This window comes from Psammomys obesus, unplaced genomic scaffold (genome assembly GCF_907164565.1).
Source record: "Psammomys obesus unplaced genomic scaffold, mPsaObe1.curated_primary_1811, whole genome shotgun sequence".
NCBI classification, from domain to species: Eukaryota; Metazoa; Chordata; class Mammalia; order Rodentia; family Muridae; genus Psammomys; species Psammomys obesus.
Window position 1 is genome coordinate 15,784,986 of NW_026592548.1, and position 19,295 is coordinate 15,804,280.

Here is a 19,295-nt window from a genome sequence, read left to right on the forward strand (position 1 = left end):
AGGAAAGGAAAGGAAAGGAAAGGAAAGGAAAAGAAAAGAAAAGAAAAAAAAGAAAAGAAAAAAGAAAAAGACTGACTAAAACTGGCTGAGGCAGACATCTTTCTTTTGTGTACAGAGGCATCCCCTGGAGGAGTTGATAAAGCTAGAGTGCTGAGCCACTTTCCTAGTTAGTCTGAGAAATTTCCATGTCTAGAAGTCCCCAGACTTTTAGAGGAACACAGATACAGCTGAGCAAGAACCGTGGCCTTCTCTTCTGAGCAGAATGGGAATACATTTTTGCAACTTATCAGGTGACTCCATTGTTCATGACTTCAAGAATGGAGTTGTGATACAGCATCCTGAGATCCCCCCAAGCAATACTAAATTGGGCTTTTCTCTGTGGGATTAGAGAGATAACTGAATGGGAGAACAAAAAGAAAAAACAAACAAACAAAAAGAAATAAAAGAAGCAGAAGTTGTTAACTATAAAGCAAAATAAGTTAATTTAGTTGTTAATGGTGAATGGATGATTAAATCTTACCTAAAGATACATTTATCATAATGGAGACCTTACTTATATAAACAGAAGATACCACATTAAGATTAATTTAGAGAACTGAAAGTCAACCAATTCGCAGAAAAATGGTAAGAAGAGTCTTTTGACCTCTGAATAAATCAGTAGGACACAGAGGAATCAAGTGTTAAAGAATGTATGGTACATGTGCCATTATCAGTGTGGTTAAAAATGTGCTATATGAATGCAGATACATACCAAAGTGAGTTGAGGGTCCACGGTTCAATAATGTATTATTTTGGCAGAACGTAATGGAAATGTACTCCATTCAAGTGTGAAACAGACACAGGTAGAGAGTATGTGTAGAGAAGGAGATGCATGTGTTAGAAAGCACACCACCTTCTCAATTGTTACAACGATTGTAATTTGTCCCTTCGTGTTTTTAACAAGGGGCTGATGCTTCCAAGGACGATGGGGTCTACTCCAGGTACTTCATAGCTTATTCAGAAAATGGCAGATACAGCTTGAAAGTACGAGCAAATGGAGGAACAAACTCAACCAGGCTAAATTTGCAGCGTCCGTCGAGCAGAGCTGCATACATTCCAGGCTGGGTGGTGGACGGTGAGTGGCTCCCAGTATCAGAGACACAGGGAATAATGTTTGTGATTTGATATGAGGGAGGCTCCAAACATTTTTATAATTCAGAATAAAGCTGTCCCCATTTCTAGACTCGGGTCGTTATATAACTGTCTCTAAATTAAACCAGTCTAAGCCTGGCATCCAGGAGACCTGAAAAGCGATCAGCTGGTGTTACCTTAGTGTAGCACACCCTTACACTATGAGCAACAACTCAGGACAAAGGAAAGAGCCCCCTGTGCTATGAACACAAGCACGAGCCAGAGGGGGAGTCTGTGCTCTGAGCTACATGTGTTTTGGTGATTTTAAGCTTTCCTTTCCTTGCTCCTTATCTCGTGACTTGGAAGGTGGCTGGGGGTGGGCTTTTTAAGCGATGGAATAAATCTGGAGAGTTATTCCTTACCACTTTCGGCCTGCAGGGAAGAATGTCTTTTGAGTGTTAAGGAGAGAACTGGCATAGAGCACTTCTGAGTGTTAAGGATAGATGCATTTCTAGTCAGAAATAACGAGAAATAAAGCAATACTTTTCTTAAGGCATACATTAGTGAGGAGTAGTGACACACACCTGCGATCCCAGCACTTAGGGGACAGAATCAGGAGGATATCCTTGGCTACATAAGTGTATTTGAGGCCAGCCTAGCCTCAAATAGGCCACCATGTTTGATTTTGGATTTGTTTTGTTTCGTTTTGTTAATTCATATAACAAATTACATAACATTCTCATTCAGTGCAGTTTTCATTTCAAAGCAAGCTACTGTCCAATTTGATTTGATAATATCCTGGAAATGATTCTGGAAGAATAATTTTCCAACAAATTGAATGCTTATAATTGTAGCACATAACAAGAATGCAACCGTTGTAAACAAAAAGAGAAAAAAGAAAGAAAAAACGAGTAAGGTTAGGAAGCTGAGGGACTGAGTTCCAAAAACAGTCATACAGTTTCATCCAGTTTAAACTAGAGAATTTTGAATGCAGGAGAAATTGAAGCGAACCCACCCAGACCGGAAATGACTGAGGCTGATCAGCCAATCCTGGAGAACTTCAGCAGGACAGCATCTGGAGATGCATTTGTGGTGTCCGGTGTTCCAAATGGTCCATTGCCTGACATGTACCCGCCAGGTCAAATCACTGACCTTCAGGCCACACTCGATGGAGAAGAGATCAGTCTAACATGGACAGCCCCTGGAGATGATTTCGATGTTGGGAGAGGTAAGAACAAAGAACCGTGAGAAACATGTGGCTCTCACTTAAGTGAGAGATGGTCACTGTGAGGCAAGAGCAGATGGGTGAGCTGGAGGGAAGGGTTTTTAACCGAGAACTCAGCCAAGTAGGAATTTAATGATCTCATGTTTTATAATTTATCAAACAGGTCGTGCTTTTCATGCAAACATAGTAGCATTTCGCTACTCAGTTTATATTGAGAAACGAATAAGACTTTTGAGATTGCATGAGTAAACGTTCTTGAAAATAACTAGGAAGAGATTTACTGTGGTATGATGCAGTAACTAACCACCACGTAACACTTTTCTCAGTTCAACAGTATATCATAAGAACGAGTGAAAATATCATCGACTTAAGAGACAACTTTGATGGGGCTCTTCAAGTTAATACAACTAACCTGATACCGAAAGAAGCCAACTCCAAGGAAATCTTTGCCTTTAAACCAGAAAACATCTCAGAAGAAAATGCAACCCACATATTCATTGCCATTAAAAGTGTTGATAAAGGCAATTTGAGATCAGGACTGTCCAACATTGCACAAGCAGCACTGTTCACCCCTCAAGCAGAGCCGGGACCTGATGAGCCTGCTGGGCCTGATGGGCCTGGTGGAAGTTCATATTCTGGAGTTAATGTTTCTACCATTGTGCTGTCTGTGGTGGGCTCTGTTGTTCTTGTTTGTATTATTGCAAGTGCCACTATTTGTATCTTAAAGGGAAGAAGGTCCTCATCAGAACCTGTAACGACATTTTGAAAAGCAACATGGATAAAAGGGTATTTCTGAGTTTTTAAGTATATCCCATGTGATCATGAACACAAAAATACTTTCAAGAAGGTCTAAAAGAATACGTCAAGCACACCAATGCAGTGAAAAGCTACCAATATTAATGTCTGTAATTTTATTCACTTATAAATAATGATAAATAAAGCTGTTTTTTATATTGATCTCTAGTTTAACTTTTTTTTGTGATGCCAAAGTTTTCTGAAATGATACTTCACATTTCCTGAAGAAATTAAAAGTGTCTATTTAAGTAGCCAAGATAGAATATCAAAGGGTAAATCAAAAATATTTAGAGGGAAAAAAGGAATGTGGTTTTGCTGTTATCAATATAAGTTAATGATATTACAGCAACTCAAAATCCCCAAATGTACATTATCATAGTGAAGGTCATACTTACTGTAACTCGTGGGTATGGAAGATACTATTTTGATTATTTGACTTTCATTTTGTGTGTGTATGTGTGCATGTGTATGTGTGTATATATACATACGTATGAGTATGTATAAATGTGTGTGTATGCATTGTGTATGTGTGTGTGAGCGTGTGCATGTAGAGATCAGAAGACAGTTTGTGGGAGTGGGTTCTCTCCTTCTGTCATGTGGGTTCTGGGGCACAAACTCAGGTTGTCACGCTTGGCAGCAAGAGTCTTTACTCTCAGCCATCACACTAGGCTCAGGAAGGTAGGTACTATTTTTTTAAAGATCAGATACCACCTGTTTATCTTTCAATTCAATCTAAACACCTCTTTTCTCTTGAAAGCCCACCTACCTATGTACTTTTTCATTCATATTAAGAAAGAATTGTTGAAGCTACAGTCTACTGACTTTTTTTTCCAGAGAAAAGAAAGCAAATATATGTTAAATGTTGCTTTAAACCATCACTCAGAGGCAAAACCTAGGATGGATAAGAGATAGGGGAGAAAGAAAGTAGGTTGAGAAGAGTAGATTCACATTTACAGGCAGTATTTACAAACCTTTCATGAGACTGAGTTAACCCAAATATGGCTTACCTCATACAAGAACAAGTGCAGTTGAGGATGTGAAGAAAGGAACCTTTATCATGCTTGGTGGGTATGAAAATTGGTGAATTTAAAGCCAAAAGTACTATGTGACCCAGCTGAATCTTTTCTGGGCGTACACTTAAAAGCCTACATCCCATCACGGAAGAACTTGCACATCCACGTTTGTTTGCAGTGCTGTTCACAATGGCTAAGAAATGGAATATCCTAGCAGTCCATCAACAGAAAACCAGGCAAGAAAAATGTGCTGCATGTACACTTCAAATGTTATATAACCAGCCACGAGGAAAAATAAAATCGTGACATCTTAGGAGAATGGATAAAAATGGAAATGATCATGTAAGGAAAAATCCCAGACTCATAGAGATAAATCTCTACCGTTTTTTCTCATGTCAATTCCATGTTTTAATATGCATTTATATATATATGTGTGTGTGTGTGTTTCTATAATATTTCTTGCCTCTTCAAATTAAATTTCCTTTAACCATATTTTACTTTAAATCTCTACTAGTTTATCCTGTGTTTCACTGAAATGATTTAAACAATTACATGTACATATTTTCTGCTTGCTTATTCTTCATTCTTTCTTTCTTAAAATGAATCATGCTAAAGTCGTTAACAGAGATGTTGTTATATTCAGAGGCCATCTTTGCTTCTGAAGCACAGGTTTGTGAGAAATATAGACAAAATATAGAAACCTGGTAGGGACTACAGTTTCTAATAACAAGTTAGTAATTCCAGCTCTATCTATTCTCCTAAGTATGTCATAATTTTATTTTTCTTATGGCTGGTTATGTAAAATTTGATGTGCATTTGCACCACATTTTTCTTGCCTGTTTGTCTGTTGATAGGCATCTGGGCTCTGAATGACAGGTGAGTGACCACAAGGTCATAGGACCTGTTCTGTCCAGTCTGCTACCTGATTTTATAAAGCTAGGGCAGGATGCCCAGCTTCATAGAGCAGTCCTTTGCTATGACTTGGTGAGTCACCTTTGCATGTTTCCACAGCTGTGGTGCCCTCTTCTGCGCAATTACATAAAGTCGGAACTACATCTCCCAGAAACAATATAACCGTGTCATTTGGTTGGAGGTTGGTCAAATGATTGATTAGCATAATTACTTTTTAACAAAAGTAGATATATAAATTTAGGGACACAGTCCAGAAAGTTGTTCAGATATCACCTTGGTTTGGCTTAGTTTTGTCAGTGTTGGTGGCAAAATAATATAATTCTAAAACAATGAATTTGCTGTCTTCGTTCATACCTTACAAATGTCTGTCTCGCTGTGAGAGAAGCATCTCACACACCATGATCACCATCACCACCACCACCACCCAAGTCAGAGACCACAAGCCAATCCTTTTCTCTGCCAATTTCTTCACCACTTACATTCAGTCACTGAACAACCGGTACCCTCTCATCTCCTTCCACTGGCTCCTGCACACATGTGATGCTCATACATACATTCAAGCACACACTTCCTCATGAAATGAATAAGTTTTTTTTAAAAATGATACCTTTTCTCCTCTTTTCTTCCTGCTGTCTCAGTAACCTGCTAATAGAAATTGTTGTCCCTGCCTGGTCTTTCTATATTTCATCTAACCTCCTCGTCTATATCCCTCACTGATCTGGATATGCGATACACCCCATACTACTCCTAGATAAAAATCTAAGGGTGTCAATGTGCCTCTGTGACAGTGAGGATGCCTGTCTCATTCATCCCTTCTTTGTGTGTGTTTACCCAGCACAGGAGCACATGGCTGGAAAATAGAGGAGCCTCCTTTCGCTGGGCCTTGCCTCATCCTCTTACAGAGCTCTCTTCTCTGTTACCACAGGAAGCCAGGTATTTCCACTTCTGCCCAAAGTCGGCACTGTTCTGTTTTTAAGCTCCAGGCCTATGTTACAAACATCATATTCTCTGCTTCTTCCTAAGTCCTTAATCATTTTCAAACTTCCTATTCTGCCCTCTGACCACATGCCCCTCCTGTTTTCCTCAGCACACTCCCAAACAGAATGGACCAGTCTCTTTCTGAGCCTTCATATAGTGTTCTAACACGCAAGAACATTTTATTTTTTTACTACCCAACAGATGCTGTCCTGGGCCTCCTCAACTGTAGAGTGAGTTCTTTGGAGGAGAAAGGGTTGCATCATTAGAGAGAGTTAAAGAAAAAGAAGACAGACGACTGAACAGGTAAAACACTCACAAAAATGGAGAATCCTATTCTTACTTCCTTTCCCCATGGATCTTGTAAACCATCAAGCCCTACAAATGCTTACTTGCTCAATGAGCCTCCAACCAGCTTCCCTGGACTACAGCCCCAGCATTTCCATAGTCACTGCAAAAACTCTTCTCTAAAGAGAAGCTTTGTGAACCACTGCACAAGTACAAAGAGTGGGACTGGGAATCCAGTCTAATCCAGCTCCTAGGATAAGGCTGAGGGAACACGATTCCATCACTTCTGTGAGGAGCAGTGGCATATTTTCTAATTTCCAAGTGGTTTTTCTTAATTCACCCAAGACAGACATTGGCACCAGCTACTAGACCTGTCCGCAATGGAACTGACTGCCACAGCCTTTTCTAAAACCGGACTCCATAGCCAAACTTGGAGCAGAGTGCAGGGAATCTTATGAAAGAAGCAGGAGATAGAAAGGCCTGGAGGGGACAGGAGCTCCACAAGGAAAGCAACAGAACCAAAATATCTGGGCACAAGGGTCTTTTCTGAGAGTGATACTACAACCAAGGACCATGCATGGAGATAACCAAAACCCCTGCAGAGATATAGCCCATGGCAGCTCAGTCTCCAAGTGGGGTCCCTAGTAAGGGGAACAGGGACTGTCTCTGACATGAACTGATTGACCTGCTCTTTGATCACCTCCCCCTGAGGGGGGAGCAGCCTTACCAGGCCACAGAGGAGGACAATGCAGCAGTCCTGATGAGACCTGATAGGCTAGGGTCAGATGGAAGGGGAGGAGGACCTCTTCTATCAGTGGACTTGGGGATGGGCATGGGAGGAGATGAGGGAGGTAGGATGGGGTTGGAAAGGAATGAAGAAGGGAGCTACAGCTTGGACACAAAGTGAATAAACAATTATTAGTAAAAAAAAAATAATAATTTAAAAATTAAAGCAAAAAAAATAAAAATAAAACCAGACTCCATGCGGCACTAAGAATAAGAGGCCTGCTCCTGTAACTGATGATGCCTGCCTTTTAATCTCTGTTCTCATAGTTCCTCTTGCCTTGCAGAGGGCTCTAACCTCCAGCTCCCTGGACTGATAATTCTCTAACTATGTCGCAGTTACTGTCACCAGAACCTGAGCATCATTTGTCATGAACTTTCCTTCCATTATCCCCAATTCTATATCCTATATTCACCTGGTATGTCATGTTCATTTTTATGTCTAAAGGTAAGCACTAAATTTCCTGGGAAGAATGCTCTACCTCTTCCAACCTCCCTTCCCAAAGGAGTGAACTTCATGCTAGCCTCAGGTTCACTCTAGCTCTGGCTGTCTCTGCTATTCATGTGTGCTTGTTTCTCTCCAGATGGTGAGGTCCTTAAAGGCAGGAGAGAATCCCTTATTCATCGTTGTAGCTGCAATACCTATCACCATGCTCACTAAATATTTGTTCGGCTTTCTCTTGGGTATCAGTTGAAATGAGTCAGTCCCTGGGTTGACAAAAGGACAACAAAGGAACCAGTACTCACCTGATGCTTGGTGCATAAGCTACAAGGAGGAAATACAATTCCTCTGGAGGGAAATGTTGAATCACCCCACTTAAGAAAAACAACAGATAACTGAACTATGTCCTCAATGTTTCTGCAATAACACACTTGAACCTTTTTCCTCTTAGTTGACCTATTTCCTCTTAGTTGTCCAATAAGCCTCCATCTGGTATTTAGGCTGATTCAAATCTTACATGAATCTCCTTCTGCCTAACATAGTGCTTCAAATGCGTTTATGGCACCACACAGTTTGAAGTCACTTTGAAAGACACTTATCCAAAAACAGGGGGAAAAAAAACCCTGACTTCACACCTGAGAAATGCAGCCCCAGCCCCCTTACCCTGTTGTACCCTGTGCAAACAAGAGCACCGGGATGCTTGGCAGCTGCTGCTTGATCCTCTTTTCTAATCCTGGGGAAGCCTTTCCTAACACCCCAGTTTTAAGCAACAGCAAAGTCACCATGATATTTTAATTATAAAATTATCTAGCTAATATTTTAGAATATTTATTGTTCCTCTTTTCCACTCAACATTAGTTACATGAGCATGGTGGTCAGGCATAACTCACGAAGAAGAATTGAATCTATGATAAATGCTCAGCAGCCAACTGTCGAATGAATGAGGGAGTAAGGACAGTCTGGACATTTTTCATCTATGGGGCCACAGAACCAGGCCAGGGAGGGTAACTGAAAATATTCATGCTATGTGATACTTTGTTCATTCATTTTTCTATTCTCTCCTTTGGAACTTACTAAATGGAAACCTTGACCCTGGTTATATATATGTTTTCATACCAATGTCAAGACCATATGAAAAGAAGATTGTTCAACATCATTCCAGACACCACATTCATGGCCTCTTCAGGACTGCCTTCCTATCTAATAGCATGGAGTATTCATTGTTCATGTGTTTCGCCCACATGGAAACTCATGGCAGCTCACATCCACTAGCTTCACTTTGGTGACGGGCTTCTCTCAAATAGATATGTGAGGTGTGGCTATGTTGTTGTAGAGGGTGATATGTGATAGTCATTTCAGTAGGTTACAAACTTTCAAAACTGGACACTGTCATTAACCTTGAAAGTTGTTTTTGTTTACAGTAAGTGCTACTGGCAAAGTTCATGTTATAAGAGTTTTCAAATAAATACCTGTGTATCAGTGAGTGAGTTCACAAGAAGCAATGACCCATGTTATCCATTCACAGAACATGTGATCACTTCCATTTAATTTGTAATCAGAAATGTCAATTTGAATCTTAGAGAGAATATGTTAGGATTGCACAGCAAAGTTACACGGTGGTTTCACAAATCACACCACATGACTGCTTCCACGTGGGAGGTTTATTAAGGGAGAGGGAGTCACAGAGACCTTTTCTGGGTAGGGCAAGAGAGAGGGGTGCGTGTTCTCTGATGAAGTGATCCCAGAGCAGGTGGTTTCAGGTGGTTTCTGTGAGTAGGTGGACTCATAGATGCCTGATGTCCCGTTTGTCAGGTCCCTCAGGGCTGGCTGTAGAGATGCCTGCTTCGGATCCCAACATTCCTCCCTTTTTGTTTTATTAAAAAGTGAGGAGGAGCCAGGAAATGGGTGATGGTAGGGAGGGCATAGGGGCAATCTTTGTTCTTAAAGCTACTTCCTGCTGATTGGGCCATTGTCATTCTCAGAGCATAGCTGGTCCCCACCATCAGGGTAGATTGGAAGGTCATTGTCATCTGGTTCTGTGGGCAGAGGTTGATAATCCTGTAAGAGTAATTGATTAATGGTTTGATTTTGAATTTGAATTTGAATCAAATTACTGTAAGAGTAATTTGATTAATGGTTAGAGAATTTTTGCATTTGTTGTTGGAAGAATTTAGAGAGGAAGTTAATAAAGAAGGGTGCAAAAAGCAAAAGCAAATGATGAGCAGAAGAGGTATGAGGAAGGGCAGAATCCATTTCCATATGGGGTTCTCGAGGGCCCAAGAGCTAGAGCCTTTGTTTTTGTAAACATAAAAGCATAAAAACTGGTTGACATAAAAGCAGCATTCCTCCTGGAGGAAGATGCAAAGGCCTTCTTTAGCTGTGAGGAGATCCAATCCATATCAGTTTTGAAGTACTACTGCTGCCAGCGAGTCTATCTGTCCTTGGAGAGTTAGTATTGTCTGAGCCACTTGCCGGAGGTCCTGGATGAACTGGGAAGAAAGCTGATAATACAAAGTCAGCCCTACTGTCCTGGTCCGGACAGCTGCTGTGATTCTGCTGTGATTCAACACCAAGAGGGTCAAGATTTGAATTGCCCTCTTATCCTGTTGGACAGCTATTGAGTCCATGCCTGGGTTTGTTAGTGGCTCCTTTTCATTTATCACCCCCAGATTGGGGAAGAGGAACACCAGCATGCAAACTCCTGACCAACCAGCAGGCAGACAATGGTAGACCTGAGTGCCACAAAGAATCGAAATATTATTAGCAGTAGGGCATTGGGGTTGAGATGAGGTATCAAGGTTTTAGTTTTATTACAGTCTAAGGAACTTAGCATTCCTACAAAGTGTGTCCCAGATGTCTTGAAACAGCTTGCCACACCAAAGAGGGTGATATGAGAAAGGTAGGGGGTTGTGGCAACATCAGAGTCAGGGCAGTTAGCGAATGGTGAAGTGAGGTTACTTGACAGGGTCACCCAAGAAGCTGTCGGCAGTAGTTCTGAGTTGGTCCCAGGTGGGACACACAGCCAGCAAGCTTTAAAAAGGCCTGGTTGTGTCACATTAAGGAGCTTATAGGCCAATGTCAGAGTCCAAAGTAAGAGATGAAATGACAGGTTTGTATTATTTAGAAGGGGGGATGTCAGAGAGGCAATGACCTTTGGACATTAGAGTTCCTTCTCTACTTCTCCCATCCCCAGGGATTGGGTAATCTATTAGGTGGAATCCTATAACTGAATGATCACAGGGGAATGGTGCTAGTGACAGAGGGATTTTGGACATCCCAGACTTGGGGGTCCAGTTGAGAAGCTGGTAAAGGAAGAGATGAGTCACAACTGGTAGGTAGGGTAGCTACGAGAAGGAGGAGAAAGGACGCTGGAGAGCTTGGGGCCAGGGGAATGGGTGGAGTAAAGGAGATAGAGGTTCCCAATTTGGTTAAAAAGTTCCTTCCCAGTAAGGGAACTGGACAGGTTGGCATGACTAAAAGGAAAAAGTCAAGGGAACACCCCTGAAAATACAATTAAGTGGTAGAGTCTTGCAAGGCTGGCAAGGCTGGCAAGGCTGGCTCCCTACTGCAACAATAGGGGAGAGGTTGGTCCCCAATACTCAATCAGGACTGAGTAAGTGGCTCTGGTGTCCACAAGAAGGAGATGGGCAGGCCCGATACCATGATAATTACCCATAGCTCCCTGCTAGTGATGGCAGTGGTAGGGTCAAGGGAACCTGGGCACCTTCAATCATCTGTAGCCAGGCCTAGGATATTGGCCAGAGGGTGATCTGGGAGTGGTGTTCCCATATCATGGGAGAAACGGTGGCAGTCAACACCCCAATGTCTCTCTTGGTGTCATTTTGGACATGGCCCTGGTGCCTTGTAGGGGTTAGGATAAAACCAGGCCCAGTAACCTTCTTGACCACATTTGAAGTAGGAACCCTGTGATCCTTGTGCTTTAGGAGGCAAGGGAGCCTGGGTAGTCATTGAGGCCGGTTAGATGGCCTTGACCAGCATTTGGTATTTTGCTTGTAGGCTTTCTCATCTCTCCCAAGGTATACCTTAAAAGCCAGCACTAAGACTTCTGCCTGTGGAATTAGAGGTTCTCTCTCCAAGCATTTAAGCTTAGCCCTGATGTTGGGGTAACTCTGAGATTAAAAATAGGTCATCAGGAGTTGCCTACCCTCTGTACTTTCGGGGTCTAGATTAGTATGTTGTAAGGGGGCCTTTGTAAGGCATAGGAGTTGAGACAGGTTTTCATTCTTGTCTTGAATAATCTCCTGGAGCTTCTCATAATTAACTGACTTAAGGGAAGCCTTGTGGAGACCAGCCAGGAGGCAGGTCATGAACTGATCTGTAACTAAAATGCCTTCCAGGGGTATTATAATCCCATTATGGATCCTGGTTGGGCACCACCTCAGCCCCAACCAGGTGTGCTGCATTTGTTTGGTGAACCTCATCTGCTTGTGTTCTAGCTTGTTCCTAAACTCACCTGCGCCCCTCAGGTAATAGGTTGTTGGTAAGAATCATATATATATCATGGAGGGTAAGACTATGAGATTGAGTGAGATATTGAAATTCTTTAATGAAAGGAGAAGGATTAGAGGTATGGGATCCTAGTCTCTTTTCTATTTGAGAAAGTTCAGTTAACAAGAAGGGAACATGCACCCTATCTAAGCCATTCACACCAGCCACCTCCTGCAAGGGAAAAATAAAGGCTGGTTTATGCTGAGTAGAAGAAGGGGACTTTGCTATAGAGCAAGAGTGGGTGTAGCAGGGGGGCTAATAGCTGTGTGGGGTGAAAGTAGGTGCCAAAGTAGGATGACTAGGGCAGCCCATTGCTGGGGAGGGGGCTGGAAAGGTGGGTGAGGAGAAGCCACAGAGGAAGAGGAAGAAGCAGAGGAGGGGGAAGATGGAGGTTGAGAAGAAACCAGAGGTTGAGAAGAAGCCGGAGGTTGAGAACAGCAAGGTGGAGGTTCATCTACAGGGTCAAAGACAGAGAACTCTTGAGGTTGAGACTTTATAACTAGAAGAAGTTGTATAGAAGAACAAGAAGAACAGAAAGAAGGTTTAGAGTGGAGAAGAGAGAAAACATGAACATAAGATACCTCCTTCCATTTACCAGATTGCTGACAATAATTAAAAAGATCCCATAATATATATACTCACTTTTAAGTGGATACTAGACCTATAAGATAGGATAAATATATTAAAATCTGTACACCTAAAGAAGATAAACAAGAAAGAAGACCTGGGCTAAGATCAATCCTCACTTAGAAAGACAAATGGGATGGACATTGGAAATAGGAGAAAACAAGTTAACAGGACAGGAGCCTACCATAGAGGGCCTCTGAAAGACTCTACCTAGCAGTGTATTAAAGCAGGTGCTGAGACTCATAACCAAACCTTCGGCAGAGTCCGGGGAATAATATGAAAGAAGGGGAAATTAGTATGACCTGGAGAAAACAGGAGCTCCACAAGGACCAAATATATCTGGGCACAGGGGTCTTTTATGAGACTGTATCTCCAATCAAGGACCATGAATGGATATAAACCTAGAACCCCTGCTCGGATATAGCCCATGGCAGATCAGTATCCAAGTGTGTTCCCCAGTAAGGGGAACAGAGACTATTTCTGACATGAACTCAATGGCTCACTCTTTGACCTCCCTCACCCCTGAGGGAGGAGCAGCCTTGCTAGGCCACAGAGGTGGACATTGCAGCCAGTCCTGAAGATGTCTGATAAGCTAGGGTCAGATGGAAGGGGAGGAGGACCTCCCCTATCAGTGGACTTAGAAAGGGACAGGGAGGAGATGAGGGAGGGAGGTTGAGATTGGGAGGGAATAAGGGAGTGGGCTACAGCTGGGATACAAAGTTAATAAACTGTAACTAATATTTAAAAAATAAAAATTTTTAAAAAGAATATATTGGAATTTAATGTGCCATTAATTGGCCAATTTGAACCATTAACTAAGGAATTTGTAGGGCAAGTTTTATTACAGAGGTATATGAACTAAGAGGACTTTAACTCAGGCTCCATGCATAGGGTTTTAAAATTCTCAAGAAGACATCCCAGTGGGGATGCTGGGAGAATGGATGAATGGGCAGTTCCCATTGGGAGGGTAGGAGTCAGTGACCTGCCAGAGGCATCCCAAAGGCAAGGATTGACTCAGTAGAGTAGTATGGCCCTACCTGCTCCAACAGCTCATCAATGTTGGCCAGAGACCAAAGGCACAGCTGCCTGTAGGAGACATGGTTTACCTAGCACTAGGATTTTTATAGACAAGCAAGAGCAGAGGAAAACATACAGGTAGAAGGGGGGAAAAACTCACCCAAGGGAAACAGGAAGCCTTAAATCAGCAAAAAGGGTCAACTGTGGCCAGTGAAGACCATGGTTGAGGGTTCCTCAGTCTCAAAAGGTACCAGGAAGTTGCCGGACTCTCAAAAGTCAATTTTCCCCTACCAAGAGAGGCATTTATGCTGACCGATGAGGGGAAATCGCCAATCCAGCCAATGCTGCATGCAGGAGATAGCGATCTGGTTGCCGGAAAGTGGGTCTCGGGTGGATTTGAAATGAAATAGGTTTCCAGCAGCTCTGGCGGGGTGCTGGCACCAAAAGCAACCACCACGTGGTGGTGTGGCTGCTGGAAGTGCCTATTCCCTGCCAAGCGCACCAATGTTAGGATTGTGCAGCAAAATTACAAGGTGGTTTCACAAATCACACCACGCAACTGGTTCCGCATGGGAGGTTCATTAAGAGAAGGTGGATGGGGTCACAAAGACCATCTCTGGGTAGGGCAAGAGAGAGAGGGGACATGCAAGTTCTCTTATAAGGTGACCCAGAGCATGCATAGATAGTTTCAGGTGGTCTGCAGGTGGTCCATAGGTGGACTCACAGATGCCTGATGTCCCATTTGTCAGGTGCCTCGAGGCTGGCCATAGAGATGCCTGCTTACAGATCCCAACACAATAAACATTAAGTATATGCCAGCTTTTTTTTCTTAGTTTATAAGGTAAAAATAAAATCACTTATTTTATGTTATCTGAGGATTTATAGATACAATGTATCAAACTTCCTAACATTGGGTCCAGCAGATGCTAAATATTCAAACATGTAAGCTGTTTTTCTCAGTATTCTTAACATTACAGTAGTATATTTCCTTCAGAGTTGTGCTGAGCAATAAATATGAAATAGCTACTGTAACATAGAGATGTCCATCAACTGCCAGCATTCCAGGGATGCAGAGAGCGCTCCGCAGATTAAGGCACCAAATGCTCTTCTGGAGGACCCAAGTTCAGTCCTCAGCACCCATGTCAGGAGCTAAAACCTTCCTGGAACTCCTGCTCCAAAAGATCCCATGCTGTCTTCAAGCTCTGGAGGCAGCCACACATGTAACATACTCACACAGAAACACATAAATTAAAATAACAAAAATACATCTTTTTCAAAAAAAAAAATTCTAGTATCCAATAGTTCAGTCATTCTTTCCTAACTGTGGGCCATTCCATAAGTCAAACATTGTCCCTTTCCTTAAATACGACAGTTGCTTGACATGGTCAAGAAACTGGAAAGAAAAGGAAGAGTGAAAGCAGGTAAGTTTGACGGCCTGCGCAACTGTAAAACCATATGCAAGTTAATGAACCTCAAAACTGGCTAAATACTAAAATTACCTAATAAATAATAAATAAATATTTCCTAGAAGGCCTAACAACATTACTACAGACATTCACTTAAAATAATGCTGACTTATTTATTCAGAACACTCTTGCCTCTTTCATTTCTGATTCAACTGGAGATTCTGGCAGTGTCTAAACCAATAAGAGGGAACAGGAGGAGTAGAACATTGTAAACAGCATACTTATCTTTGTAAAAAGAATCTAACCAATTCGACAAAACTGTGAAAATTGACATGCGAGTTTGAAAATGCTGAAGTGTTCAAGAGTAATGTGCAAAAATACTAGCTCCACTTCTATATGTAAGCAAAGCAAAGTGGGAAATTAAAAATTTTAAATATTTACAATAACATCAGAAAAAATTTCATAAGAGGCTGGGTAGATAGCTTAGTCAGCAATTTGTCTTACAAGTATGAGGACCTGAGTTTGATTCTCCAGAAACTCATGTTTTAAAAAAAGAAAAAGCTGGGAATGATTTTTTTCAGCTCTTTTCATGTACCTGTGAATTTCACAATTCATAATTTCATATCTTGACTGTGTAGATTATCCATTCATCAGTCCACAGATATGTAAGCCATTTACATGGCTATTATGACTGAACTACAAACCAAAGAGCATGCATGGGGCTGGACCTAGAGCCCTACTCATATGTAGTAGGTGTGCAGCTTGGTCATCATGTGGGTCTCCTAACAATTGAAGATAGATAGATAGATAAATAAATAAATAAATAAATAAATAAATAAATAAATAAGAAAACATATTTGACACTAGATATAAATTCAAACTGCATAGAGCTGAAACTTGTCCCTGACACAGCCCGGTGGGAGCTGGGAACTGAACATGGGAACGTCTGGAAGAGCAGCAAATGCTTTAAATCGCTTAATTATTTCCCCAGCACCACAAAGCTCAACCACTGAGTCACACTGAGCAGAGATAATTTAACGGTGCACACTCCCCTACCTTTTGTATTTCTTCTGTTCAAAGAAAGCTATTCCTGTGTCATCCAGAAACGTGATTAACAGGTATAACAAGTTTCCTGGCTACTGAGAAACGCCTATCTACAACGCAAACAAAATTTACTCTCTGCCAATAGTTTCTTCCATGCGTTTTAATGGGAAGTGACTTGGGTGGCCTATTTTCACATTAAATTTTTTTCAAATTAAATTAAATTTGCAAATTAAATTTTTATTTTACGCTGTTACAGTTTGAATATGAAATGCTTCCTCTTCAGGCTCCTAAAGTGGAGCTAGATCTCCAGCTGCTGGCACTCTTTTGTGATGATCTGAAAGTCAGGAAGTTGAGCTAGCTGGAGGAAATAGCGTCTCAGAGGCTGCCATTCTGGCCTTTTCCAGTCTCCTCTTGGTTTCTGTCTACCCGCTTCCCCCACCCACACACCTGATGTTTTGCTCTAACACATGGACAAAGCAATCACACATTAAACCCTAAAAGCCATGTGCCAGAGTGACTATTCTCCTTTAAGTTGTTTCCCCAGGTAATTTGGTCCCAGAGTCGCAAACACTGTTACTAATACAGAGGTGTTGATAAAACTCTAGAATAGATGCCCGGGTGCCATAGTAGATGAATGCATAAAGAAAATGAGGCAGTGTAGAATATCACTAGACCATTATTAAAAAAAAAAAAAAAAAGAAAGAAAGAAAAAGAAAAGAGAAAGAAATCACATTATTTTCGGAGAAATTGAGATCGTTAGAGACCACCATGTTAAAAAGCAAGCCAGATTCAGAAGGACAAGTATTACACACATGGAGCCAAAGGGTAACTATATGAAAACGGCACAAAGGACAAATAGAAATGGAACCAACAGTGGAGAAGAGGGGTCAGTGTGAGTAATAGGAATAATATGGCCTTATTGTCTTACACGCATGTGTGAAAATGTCATGTCATGCTAAATGCACTATTTTATACAGTCAACACACACTGATTAACATTCATGTTCTAACACAGAAAAAAAGAGACATTTTAAACATTCACTAGTTTAGAAATAAAAATTGAATGTTACAATCTGTTAAATAAATAGTCACAGGTCTACCCTGAACTTTGAAGAATAACTTATTTATAAATATTTTAAAACATCAATGCTTTGGTTATTTCAAACTATTGCTTCCCTGAGGTATGTAGTTTTCCAAAGCTTGGTATTTTTAAATACACAATGCCAAAAATACAATGAACTCAACAACTGTATCAGAAAAGTCTTAAGTGTTGGGAGTATATCACACTTACAATGAAAGTATACCCATATGCTTATGTGTACGCCATTGCTCTTGCTTGTGCATGCACACGTTAAGGCCAGAGGCCTGCCTCGATCGATGTCCTTCTCTGTCACTGTCCACCACATTTTTTGACACAAGGTGTCTCATTTGAAACTGCCACTCACAGCTTTAACTACACTGATAGCCAGGTAGCCCCTGGCATTCATCCACTGCTGGGGTTAGAGGCAGTCAAACTCCACTTGTACGGTGCTGGGGATATGAACTCGGGTCCTCATGCTTGCACGGCAACGACCTTACCCTCTCTGCTACGTCCCCGGCTCCATTATCATTTTTGACAAGATCACCCTCTTCAGTCCACTTCGAGACAATCCCTGCCAGGAATCTCAGCCTGAGGAGTCATAACCTGCTGGTCAATAGTTTATTTAGGTAGGAGTGGTACTCATAAAAAAAAGTGTGACTCATTCAGCTCACACCCTTAACCAGATGGTTTTCCTTAGTCCAGACAGCACACGGTGAGGCGAGCATGCCCTTTGGCTCACAGAGGACATCAAAATAACATATAATAAAATCGGTTGTTATTACTTCACCGTGACATGCTTACATGCGAAAAGCATTATATTGTATTTTAAGCACGTGTCAGTTAACAACACCCTTAGGCACGGTTTACTTCCACGGCTTAGATTTGTGCTCATTTGTCAGCATTCCATACACTACTCTCCTGTATCATTATCAGACAGCAAATACTAAATGTAAATGACTTTTTAAGGCAGGATCCCATTTATCCCTAACTACCTAGCAGAGAATCACCTCTAACTGCTGAGCTTTCTGCCTCCCCATCTCAACTGCTGACATTAGAGACGGGCCTCAGCATTCCTCTGGGGACCAAGCCTAGGGCTCGTGCATGCGAGGCTACTTACTGTGCTATGTCCCCAGCCATGAATAACTACATAATTCTCAAAGTAGTTTTAATTTTGCAGATCCTCAGACAGGATCTTGGAGACCTTCAATGAGCAATAAACTACATTTTGAAGACCATGATTCCAGGATAAGCTAGATTTACCAGTGAGCTAGCAGCAACTTTCTTTTGAGTCATAGTAAAGTTGAAGATGTCAGAAAATAGTATTTTCTGAAGTGTAAATAGCCAGAGGCAATTTACAGGCTATGACATTGAATATAAAAGTTAATGAAGTTGGTTTCAGATAATGCTGACTATAAAAATCACAGCATTCATTTACACAATGATCAAGTAGAATGTTCTCATTGAAATAAAGTTCAGTCGTGTATTAAGATGAACAGAGAAAAAGGGAGAGATAGAAAGATCTGGAGGGGTTGGAAGCTCCACAAGGAAAGAAAAAAGAAATCTGGACACAGCGGTCCTTTCTGAGGCTGATACTCCAACCAAGGACCGTGCATGGAGATAACCTAGAACCCCTGCACAGATGTAGCCCATGGCAGTTTAGTGTCCAAGTGGGTTACATAGTAATGGGAAGAGGGACTGCCTCTGACATAATCTGATTGGCCTGCTCTTTGATTACCTCCCCCTGAGGGGGGAGCAGCCTTACCAGGCCACAGAAGAAGACAATGCAGCCAGTCCTGATGAGAACTGATAGGCTAGGGTCAGATGGAGGGGGAGGAGGACCTCCTCTATCAGTGGACTTGGGGAGGGGCATGGGACGAGATGAGGGAGAAAGGGTGGGATTGGGAGGGCACTAAGGAGGGGCTACAGCTTGGACACAAAGTGAATAAACTATAATTAATAAAACAATAAATAATTTTTTAAAAGATGAACAGAAAAGCAATCAAAAATAATTATCAGTTGCTAAGATCCCATACAGGATCATAAGTACTTGAAAAAGAAAAAGACCATAA

At 41.7% G+C, this 19,295-nt stretch overlaps 1 protein-coding gene across 1 annotated transcript in view; it reads left to right on the plus strand.

Annotated features, from left to right (window-relative positions):
- Clca4 (chloride channel accessory 4) overlaps positions 1-3,292 on the plus strand; it is a 21,275-nt gene extending 17,983 nt beyond the window's left edge. The window contains exons 12-14 of the mRNA XM_055614455.1: positions 944-1,114; positions 2,105-2,338; positions 2,662-3,292. Coding sequence (XP_055470430.1) covers positions 944-1,114; positions 2,105-2,338; positions 2,662-3,101 — 845 coding nt within the window. The 3' untranslated portion in view covers positions 3,102-3,292. The remainder of the gene's footprint in view (positions 1-943; positions 1,115-2,104; positions 2,339-2,661) is intronic.
- Positions 3,293-19,295: the final 16,003 nt, after the last annotated feature.